This window comes from Colias eurytheme, chromosome 1 (assembly GCF_061535395.1).
Source record: "Colias eurytheme isolate Ceu_HAF_F1 chromosome 1, ilColEury1 Martin Lab GWU primary, whole genome shotgun sequence".
Lineage (NCBI taxonomy): Eukaryota > Metazoa > Arthropoda > Insecta > Lepidoptera > Pieridae > Colias > Colias eurytheme.
This window is the reverse complement of record NC_142980.1, coordinates 2,531,879-2,553,788: the sequence shown is the minus strand read 5'-3', so window position 1 is coordinate 2,553,788 and position 21,910 is coordinate 2,531,879. Positions and strand designations below refer to the sequence as shown.

The 21,910-nt window shown below is 35.3% G+C and overlaps 1 protein-coding gene across 2 annotated transcripts; it reads left to right on the top strand.

Annotated features, from left to right (window-relative positions):
- The first annotated feature begins 2,939 nt into the window (after window positions 1–2,939).
- On the top strand, window positions 2,940–16,334 carry LOC149910907 (RUS family member 1). 2 transcript variants are annotated; one of them, XM_090120404.1, is made up of 10 exons: window positions 2,940–3,383; window positions 3,455–3,544; window positions 3,680–3,841; window positions 4,236–4,374; window positions 10,241–10,395; window positions 11,259–11,400; window positions 12,286–12,488; window positions 13,045–13,301; window positions 13,730–13,895; window positions 14,744–16,334. In XM_090120404.1, coding segments are annotated over exons 1-10 (1,656 nt in total). In that variant the 5' UTR covers window positions 2,940–3,382; the 3' UTR covers window positions 15,085–16,334. The 2 variants fall into 2 exon arrangements, with proteins under 2 accessions (XP_089976530.1, XP_089976522.1); XM_090120396.1 differs by having other exon boundaries at window positions 2,943–3,383; window positions 10,238–10,395.
- The last annotated feature ends 5,576 nt before the right edge of the window (window positions 16,335–21,910 follow it).

Genomic DNA, 21,910 nt, shown 5'->3' with positions numbered 1-21,910 from the left:
CCCATTGTAATATCTACAACCGGTGTCACCCCAAAGTCACTCATTTCAAATCTGAAAATACTCCAAATGCCGTTATCTACACTTTCACTTATACAAAAAGCAGTCATTCTTAACACCTGTCGTCTCACAAGAAAATTTCTTAACAATACACCCACATCTACTTAAGTATCATGTAAACCAATGCACTTGGCTCAGGCCCGTGTATTGGTTTTAATTTGACCCTCGAAAGAGGAGAAAAAATAAATATAAAGAGAAAAATAATAATAATAATAATAACCCCATCGCCCACGGTTGGAATATCTATTGTCTACGTGACAATAGATATTCCACCCGTGCAATCAGTCAACCCGCAGGACACCTTGTGGCGGGGTGTCGGGGAGTAGCGACCCCGCGGGAACCGAGTGCTCCCGGGGGAGGCCCCTGTCTTCATCTCCGGCTCGCCTTCAGCGGCCGGTCGGAGTGAAGCCTGACGAGGACAGGACCCCCACCTCTGGCTTGCCTTAACCGGCCGGCCAGAGTGGAGTCGCGAGAGCTTTTAGCTCGAAGGGTGGATGCGAAGCGTAAGTGGCGAGTGGGCACGTGATGCTGGACCCTCAGGGAGCGCGTGATCGTAGTTTAAAGTCCAGGGACGCCTCTCCACCCTTAGCTGCTCACAATATGTTGCCCCCTTGTCGCACTATTGCAGCGACTTATTTCGGGGGCCCATACAGTGAGAGGGCGAGTCACCACCTGCCAACATATTTTTACTTTCTTTTAGTAGAAAGGCAGGTGCCATAGTTTCCCATAGTCCTCAGTACCAGTCCATTTAGCATCCCAATCCATAGCCCAATCATTAAATTTCCATACCCTGCAATAGTCCTACATCGGCCGCGGACTGCCCAGGGCTGTATCTCTATAGTGCAGTCATGGGCAGGCTGCGGCTGGTGTCCCACAACACATTAAAATTCTCGAAAGGGCCTCTGCGTGTTGGATCCGTGTCCCCACGTAAGCCTTCCAAAGATCCGGGTACTGTCCTTCTGGTGGTACCCGAGTATTATGGAAATGAGAAACATAATAATAATAAATTCTTTATTTCAGAACAATTTAGTCCCACTTTAAGGGCCGTTGAAGGGGGGGGGGGTAAAGGGGGGGGGGAGGTGAGGAGGGGGGGAGGAACCCCCTCTGTGAAGGGGGAGGTTCGGAACCCCCCCCCCCTTTTCGAGAAAAATGCAAAACAATTTTTGAGGTTATGTTACGAAATGTAATAGGAAAAAGGGGGTAATGGAGAGGAGATTTGGCAGGGAGGGTTGGAAAAAGGAGGGGGGATAAGAATACAACATAAAATACAGTAATTTTTGACATTTTTTTTAATAGTTTCGGGTGAAAATGTAAACTTTTTTAAGGAGGGGGAAACGAGTGGGCTTCGCCAGAAGACTCGCTTCGTCGCCCCCTCGCTTTACAAAAACACTCTAGTTGTGTGACAGACAAAACCACGTGGGATCGGGGTGCTCCGATTCGGATCTGCTACTCGAAGTGACCTAATTTGACTCAAGTCAGGGTGCTCCGATTCAGATCTGCTACTCAAAGCGGGCTAACCCAATTGGTGTGCTCGATCTCAAATCGACTTTCGATTTTTTCTTTTATGGTAAAAAAAAAATATTTAGAATTAACTGAATGTACTCACAATATTATCGAATTCCCTGAACTAAAAAAATTCCTGATTTTACTGATAAGAGATCCCAGAGATTGTTTATTATGGTACCATTCCTGGGCTACATAAAAATGGATTTATATTTACATTGCAAATACATATTTGAAAAAAAATCGAATTTTCAGAAATCAATTTTTATATTGTGTCAGACACTGCCTTAGCTCCGGCGCTACGGGAAGTGCAGCCCTTCCGCCCTTGCGTGACAAAGCACGGTCGCCCTCTCGTCAGGTCGTCAGGGCTGCTCTCCCTCCGCGCCTCCGGCTTTTTACATACACTCTAGGGGTAGGGCAGACAAGACCACGTGGAATTCGGGGTTGACAGCTTCGGTTCTGTGGCAAGTCTTATGATAATGCAATGCTTATTTTAGCGTAAAGTTTTTTTAGCTAGATTCGGACTTTCGCAGCTTAATATTGAATACATAATATTCCTTCATTGAAAAAAATTACATTTTACAAGAATTGTACTTGCAAAAACGAAACGCAACAAAAAAAACAAATGTCAAGATGGTTGCTCGAAAATTCGAAATTGTATGAAAAATTATGAAACTTTGATAATTAATTTCTAAAAAACTATAAATCTCCGCCGGTTAAGATTTTACGGGTCAGTTAATTAGGCATAGACCTTTCTCCAAAAAAATTTTGGTTGCCCAACTCGATGGCCCTTAAGGTACATTTTAGCCCCATTTTACAACAAACAAAATATTCTATATAAGTACCTACTACTACCCTAGGTACTTTTCACAGTACTTTTGCAGCAAGCTAGTAAAAATGCGAAATGCGAAATTGGTGAAGTAGGTAGTTAGGTATCAAATTATGTCAAAACAACACATACTACTGCGATTTTTATCTACCTACTGCTCTTTTAGTTTTATATCACAGTTTTAATAATTTTTGCATGTTTGTTGTTGAATAAAATTTCGCAAATTCCACGAAAAAATTAGCATAAAAAATCATTATTCGCATCATTCTGATAAGATTCGTACGCTAAATACATAACTGTAAATACTAAATTATTGTAATTGTTATTGTCACAGGTTAGTGTTAATAAATATATTTATATTACTTGCTCTGTGATATACATATTTTTTTTTATATTATTGGTTGTCTATGGTAGAAAATAAATGTCAAAATATGACAATTGACATTTGATTTTACGTCTGATGTCTCACGTGGTCACGTCTACACTCTACAGTCTACCGTCGTCCTTCACATTTCTACACCGGTACAGTTAAAACTTTTTTGATTTTGTTTAGTTAAACTTTTTATTTACTTAATATTGTGTATTTTTTTCAATAGTAGTGATTAATATATTATAATAGTAAGAACTATTAATAAATTTACACTATATACAACGATTTACTTCTTAAAATTATTTTAAAGAATAGTTTATAACTTCTTTGCAGACATTAAAGTAAAAAAGTAAAAATTGATTTCAAATATTTTAAACTTAGGGTAGGTACGGTTACATGCATTACGTGATTTATTCATTAGCTTAACATCCGAGAATATATTATGAGGGTAAATTTTTCCCAATACACGTGGAAAACGAGCGTCAAAATATGGCAACTCTTAGATCAATAAATTACAACAATTTCGCAAACTTACGGCAGTTTTGTGCGGACCGGCTTCCGGGGATGCACGAAACCTCTTTCTAAAGGTTTAATAATAACATTGGGTTTTTCAAGCAGTTACAAGCAAGTATCCTAGGAAATAACTAAATGAAAGGTTGATAATCATTGGATATTCTAACTTTTTTTTGTTTCAGTGGAGAGCTTTGATCCAGCACCAATGGAAGGAGAGTTGCTGCTGCAGGAGAGACATGGAACCAGGCAGAGGTTCTACGTTCAGCCACCAGGTTTGTTCAATCATTTGTTTAAGAACTTTACAGATTTTTAAATTTTAACAGCGCTACATACATTCAAAGTCCATTTAAGTTTCTTTTTTAATGATTGGAGTAGATTTATTATAATTATTTTATATATTATTTTAGGGCAAAATAAGATTATTGTCTGTGAAACGCAGAAAGCGAATAGGCTAGTAGCTTGGCTGAAGGAAATATTCTTGCCGCAAGGGTTCCCAAACAGCATCAGCAAGGACTACCTTGAATACCAGTTTTTCGACACAGCTCAAGCATTTTGCAGCACCATCACAGGTAATTGATTTAAATAACCATACTTTTTAAAACAAGGTCCAGAAAGTTGGAGCGAGCAGTTGATGTCGCGATTGATGTTAAATTTTGGGTAAGTATAAGTTGGATACTACAATTGTATATGTATTAGATCTATCTCATATTTTGTGATTGCAAACAGTGCATTATAAACATAGTCACATCATTAACACATTGTTTGGTAACTGATTGGGTTGTAACACTAAAAATGCTTGTTAAAAGTAATTTAAACACTATTAAATTTCTACATTTATGTACTCCAACATATTACACACACATTTTACTCCGTAACAAAATCAATATAGGAAAAATGAGTCCAGACACAACAATGAAGAAAAGAATTTAATTAAAGAAAATAAAGCTATTATTCCTTATACAGGTATATTGGCGACAAAGGAAGTAATGACAGGGGTGGGGGTGGGGGACATAGCGGCCACCCCTTTAGCCGCTACCGTTACATGGGTATTGAAGGATGGCTGCGGACACTTGGGTAGAATCCTCTTCGCTTACACACATGGGTAAGTCACTTTGTGTTGTACAGGTTCTGCGGCGTGAATGGGGGGGGCTATTGTCCTATCGAAATTATTAAAAAATAATTTTTTATATGAACAGCTACAGCAAAATTTTGTAATTTTTTACTTGTGTTTTTGTAGTTTTCAATTTTTTTTTGTAACTTCAATATCAGTTTTATTGTTGATTTTTATTTTTATTTAAAAAAGTATTCCAATGAACAAACTACAACTACTAATTTTATACAAAACAAAACAGATATTTATTCCTTGTAATTCAAATAAAATATTAAAATATTCATAAAAAAACCCGTTTACTTCAATCTTTTCTTACATAAAAGAAAAATAATATTGTGAATTTGATAGTGCGTTTACATGCAAAGAAAATTTTAATTTCCAAATCCTAGCAAACTATTAAAGTATGAAATCGTCATGTACTTATAAATAAAATAATGCTTACGATACCGTCAAAACATCATTATAATTCGAAATCAAAGCTTACATTTTCAAAGCAAAACTATGAATACCTAGCTTATAGCTATGTAATAATGTTGTGGGGATTATCCGAGCCCGGAGGCTGTTAATTAGTTGCATTTGCGAACCCTATGTATTGATTTCATAACATTTGCTATGCGAATAACATGTTTGTAAGCCCAGACATCTCTCAGGCTCATAGATAGCATTTCAATTGCGTATATATGTGTTTAATAAAATTCTCGTGTCGCGATGTTTGAAGTTAAATTCCTTCGTAATGACTTGACCGATTCTCTTTAAATTTTATGTTCATATCGGGTAGGTCTAAGAATCGAACATCTATTTTTCATACTAGTGATATCATTAAGGAGAACATTTGCGGGTACAGGCGTACAGCTGGGATATGTGTTATAAATATGAAAATATTATTAGTTGAGTAGAACGTGTTTAGGGACGTTTATAAAAACATATTGATTTTGGATTGCTTTTACAAAGAAAGGCTATATATAAACGACCAATAGGAGCAGATCATTAGCAATACATTTTGAGAATTACGCGAGAAATAACGCCTTACACAAACGTGTAGGAGGGTAGTCATAATATTCTGATAACGATTCTATTATTCCATTCTACTCTCGCCGCGTATGTTTTTAACGATCACTTAAAAAAGGATGAAAATGAACAGAGAATAATGATGTTGTAGGATTGCTAAGCATCAAACGAATATTTAAGAGATAAAGAATCTTTGTGGAAAGCAATACGTTACAAATATAGAACATCTATCGATTTCCCTTTATCATTTATACAATGAAACGTTATTAGTACTTATACATTTATTTTCGTAACATTTATGTACTTGTAGGTAGGTGTAATTGGTGTAAAAACCGTTTTTATAAAATAAGAGCTTACGTGCTGTACCTAATAGGTTGTTAAACGTCGGCTACACTACATAAATACTAAATGCATCGATTGCCTCGTTATTAACGATCGCTTTGTAGCTTTTTTAATTAAAAGAAAATGTTTCATGGAAGTGTTTATTTCGAAATAGTTTAATAAGGAACAGACATCAAGTAAAAGTGAAAAGTTCAATATTGTTTAGTATGTATTTTACAATGATATTGTGAATTTGATAGTGCGTTTACAGAAGTAGGTATATGAAAGGTTTATATCTTGTATGAATTTTATTAAAGACTATGTACAGTTTACATATTGTGAGGTACTACAAATTGGCGAAAATATATTGCAATTATGTAGAATTATTATTTGCCAGATAGTGCAGTTAATTGAGTTGGCGGTTGAAACTCGTCCTTACATTTTTATGTTCTAAAGCAATTAAAATATCTTTTTTTTTACATTCATGAAAAATTAAAGGCTTCCTAAAATAATCAAAAGAGATATAGGTATTATCATCAAGTCAGACATATTAATAATGAATACCTACTAGATATTAGCGTGAGATTAGCCTTCGAGTACATATTATGTTTTACGTGGTTATATCTGGTACCTTTAGTAAGTCACAGTCGCCAGTGCGTAATGGCACTTAAAATCGGTTATTAAATTCGAAATTCAAAAGAGGTACACGATCGTCTCGCCAATCATCTGTCTACTTACAGCATTGCCTAGCAACGCCGCGCCGGCATCTTTCTTTAAATATTATCATTCCTTCATTCAATAAGAACATTTTCCAGACTAAATCTATATTAGTTCTCTTATCTTTTTTTCAAATGCTTTATTCGCGACTTTTAGACTCGTGCGTTTATTACAGATCTCGTTTCATCCAATCTTTCTAATAAAATTAAAGAAATGTAAAAAGTACCCACGCACGACTTCATTCGTCGCGACGTTCAAACACGAATAATATTCTATTATAGAAAACCAATATAGGCTTCCTTGCGTATAATATTTCAATGCATTGCCGCTAACAATTCTGTTATTACCTACATTACATTCGAAACTCAAAAGCATTCGCAGACGCGTCTCGCCAATCATATACGTAGGAGAGCGTTGCCTAGCGACGCCGGAAGCTAGGCTTTAACATCATATAGATAGTACATGCCTAGGACACCCAGGGCTCTATTGATTTTAAATAACGAGATTGCGCAGGTTCGGATGCAGGGTGCAGAGCTTGCATTATTGATTTATGAGCCCGGATGGAATACGAGCGTGACTTTGTTATAACACCTGTAGGTACATAGATCGCTTTGACTGGCTATTAATTAGCGATGGAACTACGATTTTAACAAGCTTTCATTTCGAGGAATTAGTTATTTACATTCTAGAATCGAACTTTTTGCTTTCGTAAGCGATCCTTGAATGTCAAAGGCTAACTTTGAATTCTATTCGTGATTTCTAACGCGTAAATAACGTCTTGCAATTTGAGATCGTTGTGGTCAATCTTATATCCTATACGAGGTGTGCTTTTTGATTTCAAGAAACGTAATACAGCCTTTCCTTTAGCATAATATAATGCTATTGTCTTAAGACCTTTTCACTTGACAAAACAAATACACAAGTAACAAGTTAATTTTTCTTTGCGATCGACGTTTATCTTGGTAGTTAGGTTTATTTGCGATTGATAGATTTATTTATTATATTAATTGAATGATTTAATCCTGACTGCCGTAGAACTTACTTAGACTTTAGAATGCAGCGTTTAGGAAATGAATAATAGAATAGTCTACTCGAAGCATGACTTTTTGTTTCTAGAGGAGAGCTGCCTGGCCAATCAGGAGTTTCAAACTTTAAGAACTTTTCGTAGATTGTATGAAACATTGTTTATCGATTATCTGTTTTTCGTCTGGCTGTCACAACTTAGTTTCTGATTGGGATTGGTAAACTAAATATAGAATTATAATGCACTAGCGAACCCGGCGAACTCCGTTTCGCCACCTTATGTTTAAATACCAAACGAAATGTTACATAAGGCGCTGTATGTGAAAAATTATTTTCTTTGCTACAAACCTCATGGAGCCAGTGACCTTTCCAACGAATGCAAATCCGTGGAAATCGGTTCGTGCGTTCTGGAGTTATAGCGTCAGGAAGGAAAACCCGACTTATTATATTAAATATACATAGTAGATTATTCCAAATCGTTCTTCTGTCGTTTAATCGTCTTGCGTATGTATTAAAAAAAATAAGGAATAAAATAACTTTTGGATGATATGTTACAATATATGTATTATAATTATTTCGTTTATTCTAAATTTAGACACAACAATGAACATTTATATACTTAGATACAAACTTGAAGATATAAGGAGAAGGTTATGTTGCGCGTGCACCGCCATGCCACTGCACTGGTTTTAAGAATATTCAAAACATTTTTAACATTATTTTTTACAATAAGACCTATATTCTTATTTCGACAAACATTTATATGAAAATTATAATATTTCATTTCGTATAAGTTATACTTTATACCGGTTTGTTAAAATCTTGAAGAGTGAAGTCTTTAGAAATAAGCATAAAGCAGTGTAGGCGTATACTTAGTATTCGTGTTGAAAAAGTATTCAAAGTTGTAAGGTCAAGAATCCGAATAAATTTGTTAATCAGAAAAAGTTTTTATGTCGAGAATTCGTTATTGTTTTCTGAGAAAGTTGGGATTTTCAATGTGACTTGAAACCTTTAAGAGTGAATTGTTGATTATTTAATTGATAATTTAAATTAATGTTGTAGAGAAATTAAAACATTTTCTAAGTTCCGTACCTACTGCGAATACTAAAAATCGGGCAATAATATAATCGGCAACGATTTTATGCTCAAAACTATAGAGCCTAATAAATAATACCTAATTAGTACCAATGGATGATAAACCGCTTCAGATAGCACGTAGTTGGTTTGGTAAAGTGATAGCTATCATTAAGAGCGGTATTTTTGTAAAAACTAAAAAGCTTTTAAATGGTCGGACCAGATATATATCGAGACTATAGTATATCGAGATACGATCTAGCCTTCTAAATATTTAATCCTTTCAATAAGGTCGTGTCCCATATACAAAAATAGCCCTTGCTGCAAGAGTCAGAATAAGTTAAGAAAGATCGATCCTGGTGATCCGATAACTGACACCATTAGAACTAAAGAATAGCATTCATCTTGCCAATATTCATTTTCCTATATAATTTTACAACTATAACAAAATAAGTAGCAGTGACAGTTCCTGTGGAGTGATTCAAGGCTCAATGAATAAATGACCCTAACATTAAGAGGATTGTATCAACACCAATCGGAATGATTCTTGTATTATTTTGTTACATATGCATAAATAAACTCACATTGCATAAATATAATAATATGTTTCTTGTACTCAATGGAAAGAAGAACAATATTCAAGTCAAGATAGGTAATATGAGTATTTCAAAATTTGTAGACGTCTGACGGAAACTTGGTCTTTACCTGTTGCATCTTTACTTTTTGTGATTTACTTTTTGTGATGTAGATCACCTTCATATCCTCCCAAGATAATCTCCTGAGAGTATACATGTACGAACTACGCTGTACATAGTTGTATTTTACAAGTTATACGCTTTGCGGTTAGTCAGTATGCATTTTATATAAATTCTAAGTTTAGTACCAATAAATATCTTGATTCGTACAGTTGGGGTTTTTTGTGGTCATACAATAGTTAGACACATAGAACCATATAATATCTATTGCTTACCTTAAAGTAAAGACTAAATTAATTATCATTTAACTCTGAGCGAAGGATGGTATAATTCGTTTAAAAACTTAATAAGCTTAACTCTAAGACTTAAATCGATTAAGGAGTTACCAATAATTAAATGAGGATAATATCTACCAGACTCTACCGCGTTTAGGGGTAAACAACTTATCGGGTTAGAGAAAATTCATTTTTTAAACTCAACTAGTTGTGCCTTAAGCTTACTCGTTGGTTCATCCTATCTTAGAGCGTATACGCACTATGCGGGTAGCCGCATTGCGGGTAGCCGTCCGGCTGACCGCAAGCACAATTATGTACGTAATATTCATTTCTATGCGCACTGCGATGCGGCTACCGCAGACCGCACAGTGCGCATAGAAATGAATATTACGTACATAATTGTGCTTGCGGTCAGCCGGACGGCTACCCGCATAGTGCGTATACGCTCTTAGGCTTATATAATTCCAAATTGTATTAAATTCGAAACTGTTATCTGAAACAAACAAATCAGAACAAAATAAAGACAAGACGGATATTTTATTCAATAATACTACTTATTTTTTCTTCTAACTAGCTATCCGCCCGTGGCTTCGCCCTCTTTGTCGCTGGCATCTCTTGAAAGTCTATAAAAAAATACTTTATACGTTATGATTGTTTAACAAAGATTGATTGTTTTAAATTGTTTTGACATGTAATATTGATTCTTATTATGTAATATTGATACTAATCGACTGTTTTCAGAAGCCAGCTAGACGCCTATTGCAAGACGTGGCGTTTGTATGCGGACATAATGAATGACGTTGCGATGGTCATTGAGCTGACCCTGCCGTTCTATTTCGAGTATACTACCGCTGCATTGTGCTGCAGTACCACCCTAAAGGCGATCGTGGGTGTAGCAGGTATGTGCGTAGCTTGGTTTCATCCCGTGACGTCACTCGCGTGGGACCCGGATGGACAATATTAGGGTCGCCGCAAACGGGCCACCGACCACAGTATATTTTGTACAGACGCACTGCACACGTGTAGCCCGTGGCAAGTCGCTACAGAAGTGTCCGCGATGAAATATTCGGAAAATGTGTTTCAGAACACGTGATTTGACAACTTTAACAAACTCGTTGGCGATTTCAAAATCTGCAACAATTGTCTTTTGTTTCACAGAATCTTTAGATTCTCTTAACTGTAAAGTACTTTAACTTTGTATTATTATGGACTTCCTGTATTCATACTGTATTTGTTTAGCTTCCCGCTACATTCTTTGAAATTTTTAGGTATGTCCTTAACTAGAAAGCTGATTAACCGAAAAGCAAACAAAGAAGAATCACAAGAGACTTCATGACAGTTATGTAGGACATACACAACGATAATATTTTAATAAATTGATTTAAAAATCACAACTAATAATAAAATGGGAGTTATTAAATCGAATTAACTATTGTCTTACTACGGTCTACAGCTAAGCCTGACATGACTTGGGATGTAAAAAAAAACAAAATAATATTTTTTTCATTCATCGTTACAAACAAATCTTTATCTTATCTTAAACTAGCAGCTCGCCATCTAAAACTACTTACATTATAGTACAAGTATGAAAATAAAATTGGGAATTGGGCCTATCTTTTTCAGGAATAGTGTAGCTTTCTGCTGGCGAAATAATTTTTCAATCGGGTAGTGTGAGAATCTATTCTCACACTGCCACAAGGTTTCTCCCTTTATAATTTAAGGATAAACTATAAGTATATATAACAATAATTGTTGTGTTAAGGCGGCGCCACACGCACGGCGCTGACGCAGCACCACGCGAAGCGAAGCAACCTCGCTGACGTCACGGCCAAAGACGCGGCCCAAGAGACGGCTGTCAATCTATTCGCGTCTGTCATCGCTATACTAATACTTTCTTATTGCGGGTGAGAAAGTACCTTTTCACACATTTTTTCTATTTTGACAAAATATTTTTAAAAACAAAAAATACAAAAAAGTTTTTTTTTTTAATATTGTTGGATAATTTGATTTTGATGAAATTGCTTTAACAGATTACATTTGACAGACTATTCAAATGGAATTGCGCTTTACATTATGTACATGCATATTTCATTATAATTCATACATTCAACACGTTATTTGTCCAAATACTTCATGTATTGATTACATAAGAATTTTAATAAATTTCATTTTAATATTCTCTTCTGTAATGTACTTATTAATATTATTTATTTATAAACAAATGACGATAGACTTGAATCTACAGGACCATACTTAAGACTCTTTTTATAAGATAGTGAGTAGCTAAAGATTTTAGCCGTTAGGCACACCAATTATAAAGTTTGCTCAAGGCTATATGTCACATATTAAGATAAAATTCACAAAATAAATAATCATATTATTAAATTGTTATTGTAACGATTTAAATCTTTAGAATTTAGATACAGCAAAAATAATCATAAGTAGAAGTTCTAATACTAAACGCTCTGGCGTTTATCGCAAGCGCTTTTATAACAGCGTTCTAGCTTATCGTTATGAGATTTGACACTTAAAATTTTAGATAATTACTATCGCTCATACTCATTCACTTTCACGTTCTTTCTCCATTGAAAAGAACGAGACAAAAATAGTCATAAGAAAAGCGATACAAGTAAGCAACAAACGTTTGAACAGAATTAACTACAAAAATTCCGCACTCACACACTACCCACCGAATCACGAAGCTTTTTCACATTTATAATTACTTTAGTGAAAATTATGAAAATTATTATTGTCATAAGATCAATACAATAATTGCATTTTTGTTTCAGGACCAGTTTCGGTCTATATCTCTTTTTGATTATGACGCACTTGGCTTGTAATTATTGCGCTGTGAAAGCAATATGCTTAGATACATTTAATCCGCCTCGATTCATGCTTTCTTTAGACCCTGTACTTAATCTTGAAAAGTTCGCAGCAGTGCAATGTGTCAATTATGTTGAGCCGTTATTCCCCTTTTTTAAACCTAGGATGGGTAAGAGAGCTTATTTTGCTGACGCTACTTCACTGTATACTGTGCCGTTAATTGATTTGCTCGAAAATGTAATCCATCAGTTAATGGCACAGCCAGTACATTAGATTTTGATAGTAGTATAATTTACAATCATGATATTTAAAATTGAATTCAATGACATGCACACAAATACCATAATCGCTTGATAGCACATGGCTTTGAAGTAACTTTAGATTGATTTCATGAATTTTTATATCGAAAATAATTTATAATAAGGCAAATCATACATTTTTATTGATGGCAAATATAAAAAATCAATGATAGATAATTCTATCTCTTATTAATCCGGCATTTAACATATTTTGTGCATGTCTTACTTATTGTCTCTGACTTCTTAAAAAATTTAATGTTATTCAGCTTGAATTATCGAGTGCAAAGACAATTTTCAGAATTTCAATAAAACATTCAATTTGGCTGATAAGCATTAGTTTACTAATCTTCTAAATCTTTCTATACTGCGAATGCATAAAAAAACTACGAACTCGATCCAAACATTAAAGTACACTCTAATTTTTAGGCGAAGTGTACTGTGGCTTCAAAATAAAGCTCGGATCGTCCGCTCAGGGGTCAATTTTGAGCACTACACCAGTGCCATATTTCAAGAAGCTTCTAGAAGCTTATAAGACGAAGCCGTTCGTTCCTTTCTTGAATCTGCCGGACCGTGTCATGAATGTATTGCTAAAGGACAACGCTAGGCCTGTGGATGTATTGGAGGGCTATTACCATGGCATTCTGTTCATTTTGGCTACGCTTGCTATTAACGATATTAGCATCGTGAGTATTCTGTCTTCATTTGTAATGTTTAATGATTTTGGTTTGCTAAATAAAAAAATATCTTGTTTCCAAAACTGTTATCTTTCCTTATTCAACCCTTTTTCCCAATAATATTTAATCTATTATAGTAATTGTGTAATATTTGTTTATTTTATGAATATAATTTCTATCCATCTATACTTCGGTCTGTAGCTGTACTTCAAACAATGGGGGCCACTGAAAATCAGTGCTGTGCTGTTGAAGGCACAGCTTAATACTGAGTTGGTCCCCTTTTTGCTAAAGGTCTGCCACACTTTTGTCTTTTTCTGTGTTTTTGTATTCCTTATTCTTTTTATTATATCAGCTGTTGTTGGCTTTTGGCAAAATAAATTATTCTTTCTTTCTTTCTAATTTAATTCAATGAATAATCAAAATATACCAAAACCCAGCCGTTCCTGGAGTTAGCGGCGGTGTTCAACGAGAGCGAATGGGCGTCAGTACGATCGCGTCACGGCGGTTCGTTCGAGCGCGAGTTGTCGGACCAAGCGATTGATTTCCTTCAGGGCTTGCTTAGCTTGGAGTGGGTGCGGGTTCAAGATGGCCTGGAGGTTATGGGTAAGGCGTGTTCTGCTTCTAAACTTTCCTGATTCGCCTATCCCAAGAAGCTTATATCTAATACACTGGAGATTGCACTATGACCATTAACTTGTAACAAGAAAATATGACGTTGAATGACGCCTGTATGTTTTTTTATACCTTTCACACCAACTTGCCAAGATAGGTGTGAAAGAGATAAAAAACATACAGGCGTCATTCAAGGTCATATTTTCTTGTTACAAGTTAATGTTCATAGTGCAATCTCCAGTGTATTAGATATAAGCTTATTGGCCTATCCCATTACACTAGCTGTTCTTGGAATTCGTGGCGGTGTTCAGCAAGAGCTTTTTGGGTATTACTTGGTACACGCGTTCTTTTTACGGTCCCTAGAGTTGTAAATGGGCAATTTGGTAATAAAAGTAATAACCAGCACATTCACTATAATACCTTGTTGTTATTACCTATTACATGTTCATTTGATACGAAGAAAATGAGTTTAGTTTATAATAATAAATACACTTTATTCAGCACGAAGTTGTAAAAAAAGAAATAGACAATATGTTATAAAGCTTAAAATGCGGCCTTATCGCTACTAAGCGATGTATTTATAATTATACTAGACTTCCGCCCGCGGCTTCGCCCGCGTTTTCAAAGGAAAATCCGCATAGTTCCAGTTCCCGTGGGATTTCCGGGATAAAACCTATCCTATGTGTTAATCCAAGTTACCCTCTATATGTGTGCTAAATTTCATTGTAATCGTTCAGTAGTTTTTACGTGAAAGAGTAACAAACATCCATACATCCATACTTACAAACTTTCGCCTTTATAATAGTATTAAGATTCATGATGATAATTTTGTATTCCAGGATGGAACGTACACCGCCACCAGATGCTAGTAGAGGAATGGCGTCACCACGCCGAGGAGCTATTCGAGGATTTCGCCCAAGAGGTGGTCGAACTTGAACCCCCACTAACCCCCCCACCATCCCTAACCCTGGACAACCCCATAGCTGCTAGAGCCCTTGTCAATGGTCGCTGGAACACGGCCAGGGCTCCCAACCGTAGCGAATACATCAGGGACTGGGTCAAAGATGATATGAATGATGAAAGCCGAGTTACCGACGACGACTATGGAGCCGGGCCCTCTGGATTACACCACTACGTTTACACCCCGCCCTCTGATGATGATGACAGCTATTCCGATTAAACATTACGCTGAATGGAAATTTTATGGTGGTCGTTTTAGAGCCGATTTTTCAATCCTTGGTTAAAATTTATCCGTCCAATAAAGTATTACACGAACATATTAAAATGTCACCTGTAAACTGTCAAATACGGACAATTACAATACATTTTTAAATGGTAGTTTAATACGTTATTCGATGAATAAGTTTTAACCAAGGATTGAAAAATCAGCCCTTAGTTGTTAGTTGCGTTTTGGGAATTGCTCATTTGGTTCGTTTGAATTTGCTTTTTTTTTCTACCTTTGGGTGGAACCAAAAGATAGAACAGAAAGCATCTAAGTGTCTAGTACGGTCGTATTTAAGATTTTTTTTTGCTTACTTAAATATTGGTGTTTTGATGCTTTTATTTGACGATCTAAACGTTCATTAATATTGAATTGTTTTGCCGACCGTACCAAAAATTCGCCAAGCGCAGGATCTTTACAGTTCGGTATTTTTATGTATAATTAAATTTTGTTTCAACGATCCCAGTTACCATTAATAGCATTCCGTCTCGCATGATAATTTTATGAGTACAGTTATGAAAATAATTTGAATGTTAAAAGAAATTTCAGAGTTGTATTCGTTATATTTGCGTTTACTATTTATTCTGTTAGTTCGTACTTCTACGGGGTTTTTTTTTATTAAAAAAATTTACCCGTTATACATTAAATTATTTATTATTTAAACGTTATACATATAATTATTTCTAAAGTATTTACGTTAAGTTTTTAATATTATTTTAATTAATCCTTGTTATAAGGCATGATTTATTTTTAATATATTTGTTATCTGTATATTAGGGGGTGAGGTAAGGCGCAATAGCGCGGTAAAATGAAATAGTCTGGTTTGAATCGAAGTGTGAAACGCTACTTTCAACTTGTATTATTTGATATATTTTTTAGGACACGTGCATTTATTATTGTATATTTTTATCAAACATATAATAACAATTTTATTTATATCGTTAAAACTCCTACGCATAGTCCTTCAAAATGAATTCCATTTTGTCGTCTATTTTTCTATTTTTATAACCCTAAAATTTATATTTTACGAGGGAAATGGAATCTTCAAAAACGAATTATGAGGCGGACTCAAGAATATGGACTTTTTACTGTTAGGTTTAGAATTTAAGCTCTCTCCCCCTGGTTTTGGTTGGAATGTAAACTTTCTGATAGTTTTTTTAATATAATTTAATTTCGATTACATTAAATACTCCTCCACATTGTCTTAGAGCGTATACGCACTATGCGGGTAGCCGCATTGCGGGTAGCCGTCCGGCTGACCGCAATGCGGTTACCCGCATAGTGCGTATACGCTCTTACTGACTACTGACTAGTACTTTTCTCATAATTTTCTCCTAACCTTTACTATCACCAGTATTTTGCTCATAGTTCAATGTTTCGTATTTGTACATCACGCCCACTGAAAAATGTCGCCTGCTTCGTCATTGTGATTAAAATGTCACTAACACCTTCCAAAGAACATTATTATATATTTTGTTCTCGTTGCGTTTACTCACTCCTGGTAACTACATATCTTTCATATGTGTAGACCAGCCCGTCTTTTACTTTCTTTTTCGTTCAAAAATAAAACATCAATTATTTATTTTCTCCAATCTTCCATCTAACTATTGTGTTAATCTAAAACAACTTATGAATATTTATTTTTCACCAGCTTTCCGCCCGCGGCGTTGGCCGCGGGCTTTCTCTAATTAAACAAGTTATACAAATGGTTATACACCTAAAAACCTTCGTCGCTGTCCATTTGAGAAAATGTAATGAACAGACTCGGCGAAGGACTTAGTTATAATGTGTAGTGTTTTATAATCTTGATGTGAATTAAATGTTGTAGATTTAGAAATGATTGCTCAAATACAGTCTGTTTACATTCTAAACACATTCCACGGGCTTTAGAATAGTCATTTCTATGTGTGATAATCCCCACGTACTTCACAGGAACGTCGTATAATATTTAATCGAACTACGTTGCTATTGCTTACGGACGGCGGTTGGTGATCACCTAACATCGAGGGCCTTGAGACAAATGGCATGGACGATAGTTCGCTTAAAATTCGCCAATTGTAGAGCTTTCAATGACCGACGGATGGTTGGATGACCAATCAAAATTAAGCGAAACCATCGTTCGTGCCATCTGACTGAATGACATTCTTAATCTGCTGCACCAACAAAATCCTTAAATATCTTGCAAGTTTTCTATTACGATACCATTTGGTCACTTAAAAATTATATGACGTTTCTGAGAATATCTTAAATGTGGAGACCTTGCTATTACCATATACTATATTGACGTCGATAAAATGCCTAGATGCAGTGACAGTTTAAATGCACGCACAAATTCTGCCAAAGAGAACGCATCAGGTTTCAGAAACGTTCGTCCGTTAAATAGAGATAAGTTTACTAGTTTTAAACAACTAGTAAACTCTCCTTTTAACGGAAAGCCATGTAAAAGGCACATGCATTTTAAATAAACTTGGTTATACTAGACCTTGCATCAGTGGTTTTATATCGATGTCCTTGGATGTTAGGGTAAGCTCAATGTTAGATGTTGTAGGCTTCAGCGCAAAGCGCAATGTGCGAGCTTAATGGAAAAAAAATCGATGTATTTCTCGGGGTGCGGACATATTGTGAGCGTTACTAGCGCTAGTTAAATAAGCGAGCAGTGTACATACTGTTCTACAACTTTTTGTACGATGTACAACGATGTATGAATTAAGTATATCAATACAACTATGCAAACAACGATTTTTCGAATACCCATTGTGATTCTATAACAACTTTGAACAACAGATAAGTTTCCAAAATCTCATCTAAAGCTATTTCAATGTATGTCACATTGAACTACAAATAATTAAATGGCTGCTAATTGATAGCTTGCAATGGACCGCGCCCTTAACTATATAGTACTAAGTGTTCTTTTTATCTGTCTAAACGTCCGGAAATTAGCTTACTATTTACGTTGCTAATAGCAATCTCATCACTACAGCGTCAATGTTTTTCAAGTTAGAAGGGTACCCTATTTGCACAAGGAGGGGTTTGTTCGGTGATAAATCCTTTAAAACGGTGTATTCTAGACGTCATTTTTGATGGAAGAATATTCACTACTATGATTGAGGATGTCAGTCTGCTTTGTTGTCACCAGATGGCGAATGGTTATGACGTTGGATGTATTGCGTTGAAGCCTCTAGAAATTAGGAAAGGAAAACTTCCTCCCTTACTTCTATAAAAGGAACAACTCCCAACAGTCATTGCGCCATTAACGCCGTCTGCGTTGCACTTTGCGTGAATCCTCTCTCCTTCAGAACATCTGTGCGGAAAACGGTCCTAATAGACCTTCTGCCACGAGCCGTATTTAAATGTTTGTCACTTAACCTCTCGTTTATTGCCAGGTGGAAGTTCCATGTATCTTAGTTAAGTTTTTGACCCTTCTACTACTTTGAGAACATTGGCTGACGATTCTCGTAGTATCCAAATATCCAGAAAGATTGATGTGATTCAACATTGAATTTTCGAGCCCCAATTCGAGCCACGCATGTGATACCAAGCTTTTGTGAGCAAATGTTCGCAAACTCGTGAAGTTTTAATACCACTTTTATTTTAACTGTGATATTTTTCCAAAGATAAAAACGTATTGCAATAGTGATTTAAACACTAATCGATGGTACATTATTTCTCATATTTTATCTAGAATCATTGAAAATACTTTTTTATTGTAAACAAAACTACCTTCTCCCTTTTTTAATTATTTTCATAAATCTTGAATATTTTAATAACTCTCTGGTGTTAGAACTTCACTGACGCTAGTCACGTCCATATAGTGACATTTATATTTAATCATCTGTTTTTATAAGTGTTTAGTGTAAGTCTAATTATGCGGTCTGAGAGGTGGATGAAATAATAATCACCGTTAATATCAAAATTTTTGGCAATAAATCATGAACAAGTTTGTTTAAAACGTAAAAATTTCCTAAATAGGAGTTTGCTGAATTAAGCCACACGTTTGCAATGATAAGTCACCATATAAAAAATTCATTATAATAATAAAACCAGAATTTCAAGTAATGTATACGATAACCCCTTTCAGGCTTTGATATTTTCTATATTGTGTAATCATTCATGTACCGTTCTACGGGTAACATTGATGTATTAAAATATACACCACTAGTTTTTAATCAGTACAAAAACTTTAAGGACATATTAGCGAATACATTATTATCATATGTATGATGTAAGAATTACATAATATCGATAAATAGCAAAGATATAACCATTTGTTTATTTAAGAAAGTCTCACTAAAATCATAGACACATTGCAGAGTTCATTGACTTATTCGTTGATAGTATTACCTAACCTTGGACAATAAAATGAAACAAGACATGTAGGTAGTTACTAACTTTATTTAGTTTAATTCCTAAATTCAAATCTCCCCTTCATAGGTACTTCATCCAGGCTTAGGACCGGCATAATTACTTTTTACAATAAATTAAATAGGTACGTAGGTATGTAATTACAAAACAAACAATATCAAAATAAAATAAGCTATTCTGTATTGAAAGAAAAAACGATTTTGGCGTATTTAAGAAGTTAGAATCAGCTCTATTTACGATACCTAATCTGTATTGAAAGAAAAAACGATTTTGGCGTATTTAAGAAGTTAGAATCAGCTGTTTTTACAATACCTAATTTGTAATGAAAGAAAAAACGATTTTGGCGTATTTAAGAAGTTAGAATCAGCTGGTATTTACAATAATCTTAACTAACCTTACAAGTATTTCAATTGTCCTTCAAAATGTCCACCACCATTGTCAATACACAGATGTGAACGTTTTATTAAATTGTCTTTTAACGAGAGAAGTACGTTTTTTTGTCTTTTCACTTCATCCAATATGCGCTGTTTTAATTATTGTTCGACACTAACCGGCTCACTTTTGTTCACTTAATTTCACTTCACAAAAAGAGGTCCAAGGGTGTGAGATCAGGTGAGCGAGGAGCCCAAGCTGCAGGCCCGCCTCGACCGATCCACTGACTTCCAAACTCCGCTGTGAGAAATTCATGAACCGCAGCGTTATTCGACATTCGTACTACGTTGAGGATCCTCTTCAAAATACGCTAGTACATTACACGAAAACATTTTGTGACAACGCCTGCTGGTAAGCATTTACCACAGTTCGTACATTTGGCGATCGAGCGTTCGGGACTCGGGTACTTCTTATCTGTACATACGTACTGCTGCACTCGCATTTTCTCCACTCAAAAAGAACGCACGAAGCATAAGTACATAATCCCGTGATGTGAATTGATAATTGATATTATGACATCGTATCGGGAAGAACGTAAACAAACGCGACGAAAAAAAGCAAGTTTTCACTTCCGCTAACAATTTGGCACTGTTTGTCGCGTTGGACTTTGGATCGGGGGGCCGTTGGGGTGCGACGCGGGCGCAGGCCGCAGAGGGAAAGGGGGTGGCGGGGTGAGGAATGGCGAGCGACGCGAGTTTGCCGAAATTTATCAATGGATCTGTGCGGCGGACCTACTCGAAATCGTACGCTAGAAAATTACAACACAATACCTAGTGTGGGTCATTGATTAAATTATAGGTTTAACAATTTTTACATATTTATGTGGACAATTTTGGGACATTTCTGTTTGTTAGTGTTTTTAATTATTTCTTACACAAGTATGATTGGTTAAGGATACTTAACACCCTGTAAAATTTTTTGTACTGATTAAAAACTAGTGGTGTATGTATGTAACAATGGCGTTTTATTTAATCCCAATTTCCCAAATCCCAACCTCTATAACTATACTCTTATCTTAATCTTAATCTTAATACTATTATAAAGGCGAAAGTTTGTATGGATGTATGGATGTTTGTTACTCTTTCACGTAAAAACTACTGAACCGATTACAATTAAATTTAGCACACATATAGAGGGTAACTTGGATTAACACATAGGATAGGTTTTATCCCGGAAATCCCACGGGAACGGGAACTATGCGGGTTTTCCTTTGAATATCATTAAATTTTTTTTATTTCATTCCTTTAGTCAAAGCAAAAATAATTTAATTTTTCATTAAAATTCAAGTAGGTTAGTTACTGTTATTTTACCACCTCATTGTTTATAGAATGAGTACTTTGCTTTGAATGAGATTTCTAACCGACGAATTCCGATTTATAACAGCTGCTTATGGGCAGTTTACCCGCTCAATCAATTGTATTCACTGATCCATTTCATAATTTTTATTACTCATTTTTGTTTACTTTAGTGCAGTTAACTGCTGAACTAGTTATTAAACTTGCCATTTATAAATTTTAACTTACCAAAACTGCTATTTACAACTGCCTCTTTAAATCAGTGAGTGCCCTTAATTACTAATTACTATATTATACGGTACCTAGAGCTTGTATGGAGTTAATATGTTTACAATTATTAATTAATTAACTAGCGGCCAGCCCCGGCTTCACCCGTTGTACACATATCCGCCCGTCGTTCATAAATATGTTGATAAAAAAATATGGGATGAAGGTCGACCTTAATTCATGTGCATGTTTAAAACATGTGCTAAGATTTGAAATTTACCTTTCTTATTATTCTTTAAAATCAACTAAAACATACCATTTAATAAAACTTCAGGTTTAACTCTCAGTACAAAAGTCTTTATTTCAATAAATATTTCAATCTTGTGCTCATAAACTTTCAACTTCTACTGCAATATCTTTCGCTCGTTGAATCTTATATTTTCTTGACGATTCCCAACAATTCTTCCTTCAAATCTGTTAAGACATAG